At 57.5% G+C, this 16,952-nt stretch overlaps 1 protein-coding gene across 5 annotated transcripts in view; it reads left to right on the top strand.

Annotated features, from left to right (window-relative positions):
• Window positions 1-14,031, top strand: part of SARDH (sarcosine dehydrogenase) — a 76,190-nt gene extending 62,159 nt beyond the window's left edge. For 2 of the 5 annotated variants that reach the window (NM_001131712.1, XM_054519373.2), the window contains 4 exon segments: window positions 5,136-5,298; window positions 6,078-6,246; window positions 10,661-10,796; window positions 13,543-14,031. In NM_001131712.1, the coding sequence (NP_001125184.1) occupies window positions 5,136-5,298; window positions 6,078-6,246; window positions 10,661-10,796; window positions 13,543-13,668 (594 nt within the window). In that variant the 3' untranslated portion in view covers window positions 13,669-14,031. 5 annotated transcript variants of the gene reach the window in all.
• The last annotated feature ends 2,921 nt before the right edge of the window (window positions 14,032-16,952 follow it).

Genomic DNA, 16,952 nt, shown 5'->3' with positions numbered 1-16,952 from the left:
CCTCTTTCTGTGATTTCCACCATGCAGGGATTCACTGGTATTTATCCTGTTTGGTACCCACTGTGCTTTCTGCAGTCTGACAGCTCATGAACGACCATCTTCACTTCTGGAACATTCTCTGCTGTTCTCTTTTTAAGTACCGCCTTTCCCCCAGTCTCTCTGCTGTTTCCTTGACCTTCTGTTGGACACAGGCTGCAGCTTCCTGTCCGGCCCGGGGCCATTCCCTCACATTCCCCGAATTCCCATCTCCCCTGGCTCCTGTGTCCCTGTGGCCCAGGATGTCGAGAAAGTGCCGGTCACTTAGTTCCTAGCCTCAGTTTCCCATGAAGAAAGGGAGTTGGTTTGTTGGCTGGTGTGTTAGTTTAAGTGTACAGTTCGGTAGTGTTAAGTACGTTCACATTGTTGGGAAACAAACCTCCAGAATGTCATTTTGTGAAACTGAAGCTCTGTCCCCATTGAGGCAACTCCCTTCCCCTCTCCCCAGCCCCTGTGCCTTCCATTCTGCTCTTGATATCTACGAATTTGGTGACTCCAGGGATCTCATATGAGTGGAATCAGACAGGACTTGTCCTTCTGTGACTGGCTGCCTTCACTTAGTGTGATGTGTTTATAATGTGTTGGTCTGTGTTGTGTTATGCATCCGAAGTTCCTTCCTTTTTAAGGCTGAATAACATTCCTTCGTGTGGATAGAACACTTTTTGTCTGTTCATCATCTGTTTTTGGTGTGGTTTTTTAAAATTTTATTTTATTTTATTTCAGACAGAGTCTTACTCTGTCACCCAGGCTGGAGTGCAGCGGTGCGATCTCAGCTCACTGCCTCAACCTCCTGGGCTCAAGTGATCCTCCCCCTTCAGCCTTCCAAGTAGCTGGGATTACAGGCACATGCCACCAAGCCCAGCTAACTCTAAAATTTTTTTGTAGAGACAAGGCCTCCCTATGTTGCCCAGGCTGGTCTCAGACTCCTGGGCTCAAGCAGTCCTCCTGCCTTGGCCTCCCCAAGTACTGGGATTACAGGTGTGAGCCACTATGCCCCGCTTGTTCATCCTCTGCCGATGGACACTTGGGTTGCGTCTACCTCTTGGCGATTGTGAATAACCCTGTGAATATGAGTGTGCAAATACCTCTTCGAATCCCTCCTTTCAATTCCTTTGGGTGTATACCCAGAAGTGGGGTTGCTGGATCACATGGAAGTTGTATTTTTAATGTTTTAAAGAACTGCCACCCTGTTTTCCACAGTGCTTGCATCATTTTCCATTTCCACCAACAATACACAAGGGTTCCAGTTTCTCCACATCCTCACCAACACTCGTTACTTTCTTTTTCTTATTTTTATAATTGTCATCCTCATGGGCACAAAGTGATAACTCACTGTGACTTGGGTTTGCGTGCCTCTGATGGGTAGTGATGTGGAGCATCTTTTCCTGGGCCTATTGGCCATTTGCATTTGCTTTTGAGAATTGTCGATTCAAGTCCTTTGCCCATTTTTTTTTTCTTTTTTTTTTTTTTAGATGGAGTCTCACTCTGTTGCCCAGGCTGGAGTGCAGTGGCACATTCCCAGCTCACTGCAGCCTCCACCTCCTGGATTCAAGTGATTCTCCCACCTCAGCCTCCCAAGTAGCTGGGACTACAGGCATGCACCACCATGCCCAACTGATTTTTTTAAAAAATATTTTTAATGGAAACAGGGTTTCACTATGTTGGCCAGGATGGTCTCGAACTCCTGACCTCAGACGGTCCTCCCACCTTGGTCTCCCAAAGTGCTGGGATTACAGGCATAAGCCACCACACCCGGCCCCTTTGCCCGTTTTTAATGGTGGTATTTGACTTTTTATTGTTAAGTTGTAGGAGTTCTTTATTCTGTCTGGGTAGGAGGCCCTTATCATATGTAAGACTTGCAAATGTTCTCTCCCCTCCCGTGGGTTGCCTTTTCACTCTTAATTAGCGTCCTTCCATGCACAAATGTGCTTGTGATGAATGTCCTTCCATCTGACTTTTGCTTTTGTGACCTGTGCTTTTGGTGTCCTCTCCAGGAAACCCTTGCCATTTCCAACTCCCCATGCTTTCTTCCAGAGGTCGTACAGCTACAGATCTTACCCTTGTGTCTTTGTTCCATGTCTAGTTAATTTTTGGACAAGATGTAAGGTACGCGACCAGCTTCTCGCTTCTGCATGTGGCTATCAGATCCTCCCAGCACCACTTGTTGGAGACTCTTTCCCCGTGAGTGGCCTCAGCACCCTTGTCGAGATCATGTGAACACATACATGACGGTTCATTTGACTTCGCTTCCTGCAACTTTGCTGACTTCATTTAATAGTTTCAGCAGTTTTTTTTGGCGTGGAATTTTCAGGACATGGAAAGGGTTTAAACAAAACCTGACATAAGGCCCTTCCTGCTGATCTTCCACAATTCTGTGAACCCATCCACAGCCAGGAGTCCCGTCTTGCAATCTGGGGCTTTCAGAGCCCACCTGAGCCAGGGTGGCCAAGGACCTCATGCCGGGACCACGTGCTTGGTGCACACGCACCCATCCCTGGCCAATGGGTCAGAGGAGGGCACTGAGGCTGAGTGGGCCGACCCCCATGGGCGCTGGGAGATGCTGTTCCCACCCAAGCCCGGCTGACTGGGAGCCCGTGTTTGTTCTGGATGTCCTCACTCGGCCTGTCCCTTTTCTTGTGGGTCGCCACTTGGAAGAACTGGGGACTGATCCCACTCCACTGCTTTGGTAGAGAAAAATGCAAGATGCCTCAACAACCAGTGATTTGGTGAACTTAGAGAGGCCCCTGGATTTCCCCAGACTCCCTCCCTTTGGCGGGAAGCAGATGTGGCCCCCGTTTTGCTCCTTCATTCAGGGACTGTTTCTTGGGCCAGGCTGTGCACAGGGTACAATGGAGACCCAGACCCAGCTGACCCCATCCTCGCTGAGCTGCTGGAGCCAGGAAGGATGGGACCGCTCCCTCCCTTCCACCCGTGAACTCCAACCCTCTCACTGAGCTGGGTGATGGGTCTTTGTCTGAACAGGGATCCACAATTGGAGGGCCGTGGATAGGTGCACTTTAAAAATTATTTTTCCTGTTTCAAAATGAGATTGGCTTTGAGCCCCGAGCTCCTCCATAGGCTACCTAAAATTAGAACCCCGTTGACAAGGCAATCTTTGTCAGGGGCCTACGGCTCGCACCAGGGAAGCAGGGAAATGTCAACAGTATATTTTCTGTGTCAATTTTGAGTTTTTTAGGGGGCCTGGGCAAATGGCAACTTAGAGCAAATTTGCGCTATTTCCAAAGCTTTTAGAATCCAGCCCCTCGGCAGCCATGTGATTAAAGTGTCAGGTTTATAAGGAGCTGCTCCTGTGGTTGGGAGAGCGGCCTCTGCCCTCCCTCCCACAGGCGTATCCCAGCGGGAGCTGTACAGGGAGGGCCTTTCCGTTCAGAGCAGCGGTGGAATCAGCTCCTCCGCTGTCTGAGATCCTGCAATCAGCCTAGCTCTCCCCATTCCTTTTGTGAGCTCTGTGGTCCCAGGGCTGAGCACTCAGGCCTTCCCATGGGAGTCAGTGGGTTCAAGGGTTTGCCTGAAGGTGAGGATGCAGACTACAGTTACTGGATGTGGACGTGCCACGCACCCGAACCACGTGTGTGAGGAAAATCACGCCTCCTGCGCAAGGAGCCCCCGACGCTGCCTGTGGCCTCCACGCAGCCGAGTGCTAGCCTGATGTGCAGGTGTGCGGGACACACCCTCCCAAAGACACCAGCTGTCCTCAGTGGAGCTGGGTGTGCCTAGACTCAGTGCCTCTGGGAGCCTCTGTGTCCGCCTCAGCCTGCAGACATTATTGACAGTGTTCCCACCATTGCAAGGGCCGTGGAGGGACGAGATGAAGCTTAGCTCACGAACACCTCATAATCGGTACTGTCACTTCTGCAGGGCTTGGGGCCACCGTGTCTTTCACAGTCAGGTATCCACAGCCCCACAGGCCTTTCTCTCCTGCCTCCCACCACATCCGCTGGGCCTTTGCACCCTCACCTGGAAGGCCCGTCTGCGATGGCAATCTCCTGCTCTGCCTGCCAGCCTGGTCTGGCGTCCCAGGCAGGGGCTTTGCTTTCCGGCCCCTTCCTCACCCAGAACGTGGTTGTGCTCACGGCCGAGCTGAGTCCTGAAGGGCAGAGGCTATGGCTGTCTTCAGAGCCCGGCGCCGGGCCGGGGCTGACCAGAATGGTGGGTGATGGGCTCCTCGGACAACAGGCTTGACACCTGGCTGTCCCCTTCCCCGATGCCTCTATCCCCACCGGGTGCAGCCAGGGTGGTGTCCCCTGAGCCGGGCTGCTGCCTTCCCCCTGCTCCTCGCAGACGTGTCTCAGAGCTTCTGAAACAGATAAAGCTGGGCTCCCAACCCCATCTTACAGACAGGGAAGGGTGAGAAGCTTGCCCCACGTCACTGCTGTGGACTGAATCGTGACCCCCAAAACATATGTCTACATCCTAACTCACCAGAACCTGTGAATGGGGCCTTGTTTGGAAATAGGATCTTTGCAGGTGTAATTAAGGTCAGGATCTCCAGATGTTATTATCTAGGGCTAGGGAAGGTCCTAAATCCAGTGACAAGTGTCCTTAGAAGACAGAGACACAGAGGGGAGGCTGTGAGGGCTGAGGCAGAAATCACAGTGATGCAGCCACAAGCCAAGGGGCGCCTGGAGGTGCTCGGGAGGAGGCTCCCTCGAGAGTGGACACGTCGTCTCCGGAGCCTGCAGAGGGAGCTCGGCTCACCCACACGGTGATTTTGGATTTTGAGCCTCCAGAACTGAGAGAGAGTTTACTGCTATTGTTTTAAGCCACCAGTTGTGGTCATTTGTTATGACAGATGGGAAACTAACCCAGTCCTGTAGAAGATCTGAGGTCTGCAGACAGCAAACCTGCCATCTCCCCTTCCCAAAGGTGACCCCCTACTTCTCCTCAAAGATTTCCAGAGCAGCTGGAGGGAGCAGCTCTCCTTGGAGGATCCCATTTCTTGGTGACAGTCTGGCTGGGACCCAGGGCCAGCTGATAATCCTGGTGACGGTAGGAGCTGTCCACCAGGAAGTGGTGGCCTGGGCCTGGACCTCAGCCATCTTACATGGCCACATCTAAGCCATGACCTTGTCCCCCAGGTCCGGGCCATGCGGCTGTCCTTCGTGGGGGAGCTGGGCTGGGAGCTACACGTTCCAAAGGCGTCCTGCGTGCCTGTGTACCGGGCTGTGATGGCCGCGGGTGCCAAGCACGGCCTTGTCAACGCAGGGTACCGCGCCATCGACTCCCTAAGCATTGAGAAAGGTGAGTGCAGGGTCTGGACAGCACGGGGCAGGGGCAGGCGGAGTCGGGGGGAGTGACGCTCGAGACACCTGGAGGCCGAGAAGCTGTTTACCTTCCCTGTGTTGTCATCCGGCTTCCTTCTTTCTACACCATGATTTCCTCCCCCATACCCCAGCGCCTGACATCCACCATTTCCCCAAACCCTCTTGCTGCCCAGGGTCTTCGTGCAGGGCCCCAGGGACAGTGTTGGGATCTGCGACACCTACACACACCCGAACTCAGAGAGCTGAGGTGCTGCCTGACACCTGGGGGGCAGGCCCAGGCTGGGTTGGAATTGAGGGCCTTGGTTTCTCTGAGAGCTATGAAGAATGGAGCCGGGGAGCAGGTGCTACGGCCTCTGTAAGAAGCCCAGACCCTGTCCAGGGCAAGGATGGAGGCTCAGAGCGGGCTTTGGGCGGTTCCCCAGGGTGTTGGGCACCCAGCTTGGGTGTCGGGCAGCTCCCCTGGGTGTCGGGCACCCAGCTTGGGCATTGGGAAGCTCCCCCTTCACGAGCCCCTCCTTGATGCCCCCACCTGAGGGTGCAGAGGGCTGCAGTGCTGATGGGCAGTCTGCTGAGGCGGGGGGGTCGCCCGAGGGAACCTTCTGGAGTTGGGGATGCCCCTGCCTCCTGCCCAGGTGACTAAGCAGCTCTGAGAGTGTGGCTAGGGGCTGGAGGGGGTGGGTTTAGGCAGCATCCTCATGCATCTCCTGAAGGGCTTATCCCCCTCAGGGTGGCACCGACCCCGTGGTTTCCCTTCAGGCTACCGGCACTGGCATGCAGACCTGCGTCCAGATGACAGCCCCCTGGAGGCAGGCCTGGCCTTCACCTGCAAGCTCAAGTCGCCGGTGCCCTTCCTAGGGAGGGAGGCCCTGGAGCAGCAGCGGGCCGCAGGCCTCCGCCGGCGCCTGGTGTGCTTCACTGTGGAGGAGTGAGTATCCCGCTGTCCCACGCCCACCCGGAAGCAACTGCCTACAGCCAGGGCAGGCAGGCCCTTCTCGGTCCCCCAGTCAAAGCCCCTGGTACCAGCACTTCCCATGTGCCAGCCATGCTCTTCCAGAACGCACCCAACAGCCCACTGCAGATAAGGAAATTCAGGCCAAAGAGAGAGGCCATCTGGCCAGGTCACATGCTGTTAAAGGCAGAAAGGCAGAGAGTTTGCTCTTTTTTTTTTTTTTTTTTTTTTTTTGAGACAGAGTCTCACACTGTTGCCCAGGCTGGAGTGCGGTGGTGTGATCTTGGCTCACTGCAACCTCCACCTCCCAGGTTCAAGTGATTCTCCTGCCTCAGCCTCCCAAGTAGCTGGGATTACAGGGGTGCACCACCACACCCAGCTAATTTTTGTGCTTTTAGTAGAGATGGGGTTTCACCATGTTGGCCAGGCTGGTCTTGAACTCTCCTGACCTCGTGATCTGCCTGCCTCGGCCTCCCAAAGTGCTGGGATTACAGGCGTGAGGATCCCAACGTGCTGGGATTCAAACCAGGCCAGTGTAAGGTTGCGCACCTGGGGCCCCTCCCAGGCCAGCAGGGCCCGTGGGGAGGTAGGGAAAGCTCCACGCTCTTCCAATGCAGGTCTCAAAAGAGAAAGGTGCAGCCAAGCCCAGGCCACCCCTCTGCGGCGGGTCTAGGCCGAGGGCCTTGGGAGCGTGAACCCAGGGAGCCTGACCTCCCAGTCACTGCAACACGACCGCCCATCCTGTTCTGGTTCAGTCTCCCCGCAGCCCTGTGATAGCGGGAGAGGGGCTCGGCTGGGGCCATCATACCCACTTACGGGGGTCCGAAGCACAGGTATCCGGGGAAGTGGGCGGCTTTGGGCTCTGTGGACATGGAGCTGACAGCCAGCTGCAAACACTGCCACTTCTCCCAGATCTCTGGAGCCTTCAAAAGGAGTGTCAGAGTGAGGAGGGGAGGGAGAGGGAGGATGAGGGAGAGGGAGGGTGAGGGAGGGTGAGGGAGAGGGAGGGTGAGGGAGAGGGAGGATGAGGGAGAGAGAGGATGAGGGAGAGAGAGGATGAGGGAGAGAGAGGATGAGGAGAGAGGGAGGGTGAGGGAGAGAGGGAGGGTGAGGGAGAGAGAGGATGAGGGAGAGAGAGGATGAGGAGAGAGGGAGGGTGAGGGAGAGAGGGAGGGTGAGGGAGGATGAGGGAGAGGGAGGATGAGGGAGAGAGAGGATGAGGGAGAGAGGGAGGGTGAGGGAGGATGAGGGAGAGGGAGGATGAGGGAGAGAGAGGATGAGGGAGAGAGAGGATGAGGGAGAGAGAGGATGAGGGAGAGAGAGGATGAGGAGAGAGGGAGGGTGAGGGAGGATGAGGGTAAGGGAGAAGGAGGGTGAGGGAGAGGGAGGGTGAGGAAGAGGGAGGGAGAGGGAGAGGGAGGGTGAGGAAGAGGGAGGGTGAGGAAGAGGGAGGGAGAGGGAGGGTGAGGGAGAGGGAGGGTGAGGGAGAGGGAGGGAGAGGGAGGGTGAGGGAGAGGGAGGGTGAGGGAGAGGGAGGGTGAGGGAGGATGAGGGTGAGGGAGAGGGAGGGAGAGGGAGAGGGAGGGAGAGGGAGGGAGAGGGAGAGGGAGGGTGAGGGAGAGGGAGGGTGAGGAAGAGGGAGGGAGAGGGAGGGTGAGGGAGAGGGAGGGAGAGGGAGGGTGAGGGAGAGGGAGGGAGAGGGAGAGGGAGTGTGAGGGAGAGGGAGGGTGAGGGAGAGGGAGGGTGAGGGAGGATGAGGGTAAGGGAGAAGGAGGGAGAGGGAGGGTGAGGAAGAGGGAGGGAGAGGGAGGGTGAGGGAGGGTGAGGGGAGAGGGAGGGTGAGGGAGGATGAGGGTGAGGGAGAAGGAGGGAGAGGGAGAGGGAGGGAGAGGGAGAGGGAGGGAGAGGGAGAGGGAGGGTGAGGGAGGATGAGGGTGAGGGAGAAGGAGGGAGAGGGAGAGGGAGGGAGAGGGAGAGGGAGGGAGAGGGAGAGGGAGGGAGAGGGAGAGGGAGGGTGAGGGAGAGGGAGGGTGAGGAAGAGGGAGGGAGAGGGAGGGTGAGGGAGAGGGAGGGTGAGGAAGAGGGAGGGAGAGGGAGGGTGAGGGAGAGGGAGGGTGAGGGAGAGGGAGGGAGAGGGAGAGGGAGGGTGAGGGAGGATGAGGGTAAGGGAGAAGGAGGGAGAGGGAGAGGGAGGGTGAGGAAGAGGGAGGGAGAGGGAGGGTGGGGGAGAGGGAGGGAGAGGGAGAGGGAGGGTGAGGGAGAGGGAGGGTGAGGGAGAGGGAGGGAGAGGGAGGGTGAGGAAGAGGGAGGGAGAGGGAGGGTGAGGGAGAGGGAGGGTGAGGGAGAGGGAGGGTGAGGAAGAGGGAGGGAGAGGGAGGGTGAGGGAGAGGGAGGGTGAGGGAGAGGGAGGGAGAGGGAGAGGGAGGGTGAGGGAGGATGAGGGTAAGGGAGAAGGAGGGAGAGGGAGAGGGAGGGTGAGGAAGAGGGAGGGAGAGGGAGGGTGGGGGAGAGGGAGGGAGAGGGAGAGGGAGGGTGAGGGAGAGGGAGGGTGAGGGAGAGGGAGGGAGAGGGAAGGTAAGGGGAGAGGGAGGGTGAGGGGAGAGGGAGGGTGAGGGGAGAGGGAGGGTGAGGGAGAGGGAGGGAGAGGGAAGGTGAGGGGAGAGGGAGGGTGAGGGGAGAGGGAGGGGGAGGGAGAGGGAGGGAGAGGGAAGGTAAGGGGAGAGGGAGGGTGAGGGGAGAGGGAGGGAGAGGGAGGGTGAGGGGAGAGGGAGGGAGAGGGAGGGTGAGGGGAGAGGGAGGGTGAGGGAGAGGGAGGGTGAGGGGGGGGGAGAGGGAGGGTGAGGGAGAGGGAGGGTGAGGGAGAGGGAGAGGGAGAGTGAAGGGAGAGGGAGGGAGAGGGAGAGGGAGGGAGAGGGAGGGTGAGGGGAGAGGGAGGGTGAGGGAGAGGGAGGGAGAGGGAGGGTGAGGGAGAGGGAGGGAGAGGGAGGGTGAGGGACGGTGAGCGGAGCCATGTTGTCGTCATCCTGTGGCTTCTCCCTGGGTGCCTGTCAGGCTCTGCCTCTCGTGTGGCAGCCTGTCCAGCTCCCGAGATCAGCTCAGCTCCTGGAGAGGGGGCCCTTGCAGACAGGTCAGCATCCATGGGTGCTTCCTGCTTGCCTGACCCTGACCTTCTGGCCCTCCATGAAGTACCTGCAGCCTGATGTCTGGGTTTAGGAGGGCCTCGGACGGCCCCTGTGACCCAGTGTGCTCTGCTCAGGGGTTTTCTGTGAGGCTGCATAGTAGCTGCCCTGCGCCGCGGCTCTGGACTGTTGCAGTTCCAGGACAGATGCAGAGAAGATGCTGGCAGTGGAGTCACAGAGAACGGCCCTGCCACACTGCTCTGGGACTCCGGGCAGTTGGGGCCTCAGTGTCCTCATGTGCAGAATGAAAATTAGGGCGAAACCAAAGATGTTTACAAAACCTCCTTCCAGCATCATCCTAATCTGATTGATAGGTGGGACCCAAACAGTGACTCCAGGCTGAGGATGCAGGAGGCGCCGTCAACATCACCCCAGCCCTTCCATTCAGGGACCCCTTTGCACAGCTGCAGCCAGGATAACCCATCGCACAGGGAGAAGTCTGCAGACTGGCAACAAAGTGTTACCAGTTAGCCCTGGGTGCTGGCCTTTCTTTGATTTTAGCTTACTTTTTTTCTTTGTCTTCCTGCTTTTAATTTTTAAAACGTTTACAGTGAGCATCCATGTGTTACATGTAGTAAAGTCCTTTGAATAAAGTATGTATTGTGCTATAAAAAAAATGAACCTGGCCGGGCACGATGGCTCAAGTCTGTAATCCCAGCACTTTGGGAGGCTGAGGTGGGCAGAACACTTGAGGTCAGGAGTTCGAGACCAGCCTGGCCAACATGATGAAACCCTGTCTCTATTAAAAATACAAAAATTAGCCAGGCATGGTGGTGGGTGCCTGTAATCCCAGCTACTCCGGAGGCTGAGGCAGGAGAATCATTCGAATCTGGGAGGTGGAGGTTGCAGTGAGTCTAGATTGAGCCACTGCACCAAAAAAATAAGAACCAGAGTTGAACAACAATGGAAGGAAATCAGAAGCAGGGGCTCTCCCAAATATACGAGGCTCGCTTCTGGAAACAGCAAAGTCCACTCCTGGTTTTGATGTTTTCTGTTCATCCCTTTTACTCACTCGAAGCCTGAGCCCTGGTGTCCAGGCCAGGTGCTGGGCTGGCTCTGGGGACCAGCGAAGTCCTAGTAGGCCAGCTCTCTCTGTGTGCAGCCACGGTTGGGTGGGCACCATGCAGCCCCCCATTCTCCTCCAGGCCACTGTGGACGCATCCCCACCCTGTGGTTTCTGGGGCCCCAGCTTTCTCTACTGCTTCTTCTAGCAAAGTACCCATGTTTGGCCTGGAGGCCATCTGGAGGAACGGCCAAGTGGTGGGCCATGTCCGAAGGGCCGACTTTGGGTTCGCCATCGACAAGACCATCGCCTACGGTTACATCCATGACCCCAGCGGTGGGCCGGTGAGTCTCCTTCTCTGGCCCTGCTAAGGCAAATGCCGATCCATCCCCAGCTCCAAACTAGCACCCTGCACTGCACCCTGAGTGTGCCGGGCATAGGGAGGAGGCACAGGTGGAGTCCAGAGGAGGAGGAGGGAAGAGAAAGGAGGGAAGAGGGAGGGGAGGAAGAAAGAGGGAGGAGGGAAGAGGGGGAGGAAGGAAGGAGGAGGAGAAGGGGGAAGGAAAAAGGGGAGAGGAGAAGGAGGAGGGAGAGGGAGGAGGGAGGAGGGGGAAGGAGAAGGGGGAGGAAGAGCCTTCAGCAGGTAGAGGACTCCCCAGCTGTGCCTGGACAGAGCCAAAGCTGCTCTCTGTTTTCTTTCTGGAAGAATCTGACTTTGGTGGTTCCAGACTTTTTTTGGTTAGAAGGAAGTGCCAGCCAGCCAGGCTGATACCTTCCAGCTCCTGACACCAGAGACTCAAACCTCAAGCCACCCACAGCCCACCCTTTACCTGGGGTACAGGGGTGGCCCCCAGGGTGACCGACCAGAGACTCAGACTCAGAGATCTATGTTCCTATCTTCCTCTCTTTCCTCACCCCTGACACCCCTGACCCCAGGCAACCCCACAGCCTCCAGGTGATCCTGACCCCTGGCTGCAGGAGGCAGGAGCAGGCTGGAAAGAGCAGGCACTGCCCCCAGGAGCAAGTCCCAGGACAGCTCTGGGTGGCCAGGGGTGGGGGGGCAGGGGGTGGGCAGCCTCCCCAGAAGGGGAAGGGGTGGTCTCTACCTCCACCTCCTTTTCCCATCTTTCTGGCGCCGCAAGTAGAGGTGCCAGTGAGGAGGGTCACGTCTCTCCATGGGAGCCGATCTGATATTTGGCCCAAGCCCTAAGTGAGGCCAGGAGGTGCTGGCCTGGCTCCAGAGCTTTCCAGCCTGAGCCCCTGATGGACACGTAGAGGGAATCGGGGAGGGAGGGAGCACTTGGGAGAAGCCACGAGGAGGGGTAGGCTGGAGACGGAGCAGCCTTAGCAAGAGCTGCAGAACATGCGCAGGCCTGGCTCGCAGGCCCAAGGGGGAGGGGACACTGCCAGGCCTCGGGCAAGGCCATGGTCCTATGGAGCTGTGGGGAAGTGGCAGCCCATGGGGCTGAGTCCAGCGGTGGAGCTGGGAGGCTCAGGACACACTTGATGCCACTAGCCTTTGGGATCTGCCTTTTACTTGCTTTGTGACCTTGGATAAGGATCCTCTCTTGGAGCCTCGGTTTCCTCATTTATAAAATGTGGACACTCACCCACCATGCAGGGCCGTCGTATAGGCCACTGCCCAGAGTGGGGTGTTCATACGCAGGGATTGTGATGGCATGGCTCCCACGGTGGGCAGGGCCTCCTGACACGGCCCTGGGGCCACGGTTCTGGGGGCCACAGCCCTGGGGCCCAGCTAAACCGGAGTTTATGGGCTCCATGCCAGGGTGAGCTGGGGAGTGGAGGCTCCATTGCCATTTCTTCAAACAACAGTAATGCTCGCCTTTCTCCGGAGTCAGGAATGGGTCCATAACCAACGTGACCAGGGAAGCCGAGGTTAAACGGCATCCAGACAGGCAGCCGGGGAACCAGTCGATGCACCCAGAGCTGCCAGTGCACGTCTCCTGCCCCCTCCATCGGGGCCGTCCAGAGCATTTACACCATGGAAATGGGCAAATGCTACAGTCACACCCGCCTCACCCTAGAGCTGGTTGTTAAACATTTTCTAGCACCCAAGTGGGGTAACGGAGGTTTCTTCCTAAGATAGGGAAACCTGCTCATTGATGGGAAAGGCTCCGAGATGGGGAAGGAGTTTCTGCCTCGTAGGTATTTGTTAGCAAGGCCAGATGCCCGCTTTGAGTTGTGCCTGCCTGTGGACATCTGAAGGCCACCAACTCTCCATGCTGCCTGCCTGCGGGGGGCAGCTCAGAGCTCTCAGCCCTGCAGGTACACACATGGCTCAGGAGCACCACTTCTAAAGCTCCTGTCACAGAAAAAGCTTGGTTTGTTTTTTATTTTTTTTATCCAGTCCTGAGCTGCTAGGAACAAGAAGGAGCCCTCTGACTCCCAGAGCAGAGCCCGAGGCTCCCTCCTGTGGCCCTGGCCTTGGGTTTAATTGCTGTAAAGGAAGAACAGCTTCCCTGAGTGGCCCAGCCTGCCCTCCTCATAGCAGCTGCGGCAAAAGTGCCCGGCATCACCAGCTGTGCCAGGCTGGAGGTGACGCCCTCCTCCTGCCTAAGAGCACCTGCACCTGGAGCTGACTGGCTCCCGGCGGCTTGCTGGGGAGGCCGAGCCAGGATGTGGGATGGGGAGCACACAGAGGCTAAGCTGTCTAGAAGGCTGTTCCAGCCGCCCCTGCCCCGAGGGATTCGAGCCGGATTGGCCGCCAGCCTCGGTGCTGCTCCGGCCGCTGTGCTTGCCTGGGTCCGGGGAAGCCGCCGTGTTTCTGCTGTTTCCTAGGCATCTGGAATCGCTGGGGTGGGAGGTGTGTTGTCCTGTGGAAGTCGTATTGGCTGCCAGATCTTGGCTTTGCCGGACCCCAGATGCCCGTGTCCAACTCAAGGTCACATGGACACGAACTGCACCTGCTCTGGGGCAATGCCTGGGTTCAGAAAGGAGTCCCTGGCACAGGGATGAGTTTGCCCACAGGGCAGGCAGCAAGACCAAGACCCCTTCCTCCAGAGAAGCAGGCAGGCGTGAGCCCTGTACCTACCAACAAAGAGTGATCCTCATCCCCACCTCTGCTCCTAGGTCTCGCTGGACTTTGTGAAGAGCGGGGACTATGCCCTGGAGAGAATGGGGGTGACCTACGGTGCCCGGGCTCACCTGAAGTCACCCTTCGACCCCAACAACAAGAGGGTGAAGGGAATCTACTGAGGGCTCAGACCCCATGCCCCATCCTGTGCTGTCCATCCATTCTCACAGGTCCCAAATGGCCCTGGGTCCCAGGACCCTGGACCCAGCCAGAACTTGTGCCCTCCCTGTCCTTAGTCTAGGCCTAGTCCTGCGAAAACCCCCAAACCAGATACGGACAGAGACCAAGATGGCCCATCCTGTGGTCACTGACCAGAAGGCAGTCTCTATTCCACCCCAGTCCTCCCAGAAAGCAAGCCTGTAAGTGTCTTGGGCTCAGGGACCATGGCTTGTAGCCCTCTCTAAGCTTCTAGAAGGTGCTTAGTAAATACTTGATAAGCCCCACGTGAAAACAGGGAAGTAAATAGGTTTCATCTTTTACTCCAAGCTTGACTGATCGGTGGTGGGCTTCCCTGGGGCACTTGGCTGAAGAGCATGAGGCTGTGTCTGGGTCAGGAAAGAGCGGTGATCGACTGGCACTGTCTGCCATCAGCGATCGACTGGCACTGTCTGCCACAACACACATGGAGGCCTGGGACCAAGGCCATTCTTCAGGATGGTGCCTCTCGGATCTCAGGTTGGCACGGGAGCTGGAAAGCTCTTCTTACCTTGCTCGACCTCCCTGTTCTTCAGGTGGCAAAGCCTCCTGAGAGTCGGCAGCCCGGGAACAGAGGAGCCGAAGCAGGGAGCGGGCAGGGCCTCAGATTGGTGCCCTCCTAACCCACACAGAAATGCCAGCTCCTGCCTCAGTTTTCCCTTGAGCCCCTCAAGGGCTCAAGGCCCAGGCAGGAGGGGCGTGCTGCTGGGTAAGAGTCTGGTGGAGTACCCTTTCTAGGTGACCTTTGTCTTTGCTGTTGATTTGGATGCAGTTCCTGCCCATGTCCTCCTCCTTGTCTGGCCCTTGCAGGAGGACCCTGTCTTAGGCTCTGCCCTGCACGCTGCCTTGAGATGGGGTGGCTCCTCTGCCTGCCTTCTCTTCCCCCCGATAACTGCCTGTGTGTCTGAAGCAGCTCTGCCTCTCCTGCCTGGGAGAGGTGTCTCTCTCTGTCCATCCCACGTGCTCAGTCCCCTCCCTTGTCCCCCCGAGCCCAGGTTCAGATCAGGCCCGTCAGAGTGGCACTGCAGAGTCTTGCCAGGCATGCCCTGCAATCTGGGAAGAGCGGGTGGCAGATGCTTGGGGGTATCGTGGAGCCGGGGCCCCACAGAGCCACACACACAGCAAACGCCAATCTGGGGGCAACAGTCCTGGCAGGCCCCAGCTGCCATTGGATGCTCCCAGGCCACACGGCCCACTGTGGACTGAGCTCGAACAAAGCTATGGGCAGACGTTTGGGTTACAGATGGCTGTGAAAAGCGGGTTTGGCCCCCTGAGTCTGGGGAGGGGCCTGCGGCTGGAGAGCAGGGTGGGGGCCTTTGGCTTTCACACGCTTCAGGCTGAAGGAACACCTGCAGCCTCCCCTTGGTCACAGGCGGGCCTGGCTCCTGGATGAGACAGCTTTGTGGGAGCCAGAGGAGGAGAGGAGGGGAGCTGGCTCCCCAGATGGCCTGGCCTGCTTCCTCCGGGTCTGCGGTTTGGCCACAGACCCCTGGATTGGGCCGGTGACCACATTCATCTCACGGCCCATCCTTGGGGGAAGGCTGAGGATGAGGGGAGGTCAGAGCCCGGGTTCCGCTCCAAATTGTTTCTCGTGGCTGCAGCTGGGGAACGCACGCAACGGCACCACCCTGTCCCGAGGAGAGAGAACCTGGCCGCGCTCCCTGTCCCAAGGAGAGAACCCGGCCCCCCTCCCTGTCCCCTGTGTGCTTCCCCTGCCCCTGCAGAGAGAGAAACCGGCCCCTCGGGGAGGGCACTGGGCATTGATGTGAGCGCAGCCTCCACAACTCACCTCCTGAGCTCACCACCTGCGGGCTCTATCCCTGGGCTGCAAGAGGTCCCGGCCCCGCCATGGCTCCCAAGCGCGCCGCCGAGGGACCACATCACAAGACCCACCTCCCCGGACCCTGAGCCAGGTCTTCCAGACCTCGACTCTAAAAACACCGTTTCATAGCCATTTTTAATTTTTTTCTGGAAATATTGATACCATGACGCTCACTGTGGCTGAGTACTTCCTCTCAGGAATTCCGAGCAAACTGTTTTGAAAGTCCCTACATTGCCTGGGCGCAGTGGCTCACGCCTGTGATCCCAGCACTTTGGGAGGCCGAGGGGGGCGGATCACCTGAGGTTGGGAGTTTGAGACCAGCCTGACCAATGTGATGAAACCTCGTCTCTACTAAAAACACAAACTTAGCTGGGCGTGGTGGCACACGCCTGTAATCCCAGACACTTGGGAGGGTGAGGTGGGAGTAATCGCTTGAACCCAGGAGGCGGAGGTTGTGGTGAGCCGAGATTATGCCATTGCACTCCAGCCTGGGCAACAAGAGGGAAACTCTGTCTCAAAAAAAAAAAAAAAGAAAGTGCCTACATTGTCACCGGCAGAGCTCTATACAGCACTGTGCAGTGAAACAGCCTTGGGCCATATGAAAAGTTGGGGTTGTGAATGGGACACAGAAGGTTCCATTTTGTATTTTTTTTTTTTTTGAGACAGGGTTTTACTCTGTTGCCTAGGCTGGAGTGCAGTGGTGTGATCTCAGCTCACTACAACCTCCACCTCCCAGGTTCAAGCGATTCTCCTACCTCAGCCACCCAAATAGCTAGGATTACAAACGCGCAACACCACAGCCTGGCTAATTTTTGTATTTTTAGTAGAGACGGGGTTTCACCATATTGGCCAGGCTGGTCTCGAACTACTGACCTCAGGTGATCTGCCCGCCTCAGTCTCCCAAAATGCTGGGATTACAGGCGTGAGCCACAGCGCCCAGCCCTAATTATTGTATTTTTTGTAGAGACAGGGTTTCACTATGTTGCCCAGGCTGGTCTTGAACTCCCAGGCTCAAGTGATCCTCCCATCTCAGCCTCCCAAAGTGCTGGGATTACAGGCGTGAGCCACAGCACCCAACCTTGTATCATTTTAATTAATTTAAAATTAATTAATCATAAGTAGCCACATGAGGCTAGTGGCCACCAGACAGCACAGCCCTGGCGTGCTCTGGGACCCACTCGGGCAGGCACCCCTATGCTGGCTGGAGCCTGGGGTCTGGGGCCGCCCCACCTCTCTCAACACCGATGGGCATGAGCATTCCTTACCCTAGGGCTCTTAGCACCTCACAGATGGTGGGTTGTGCCACCCTAGCAGTCCCTGCCCCCTGGGAGGCTGGGGAACCCTCTCCTCAGTGGGCAGATAGGGAGACCCAAGCCCAGGGAGGGAAAG

Source organism: Pongo abelii, chromosome 13 (assembly GCF_028885655.2).
Source record: "Pongo abelii isolate AG06213 chromosome 13, NHGRI_mPonAbe1-v2.0_pri, whole genome shotgun sequence".
NCBI lineage: Eukaryota > Metazoa > Chordata > Mammalia > Primates > Hominidae > Pongo > Pongo abelii.
Note: the sequence above shows the minus strand (reverse complement) of the source record. Positions and strands in the feature narration are given on the sequence as shown.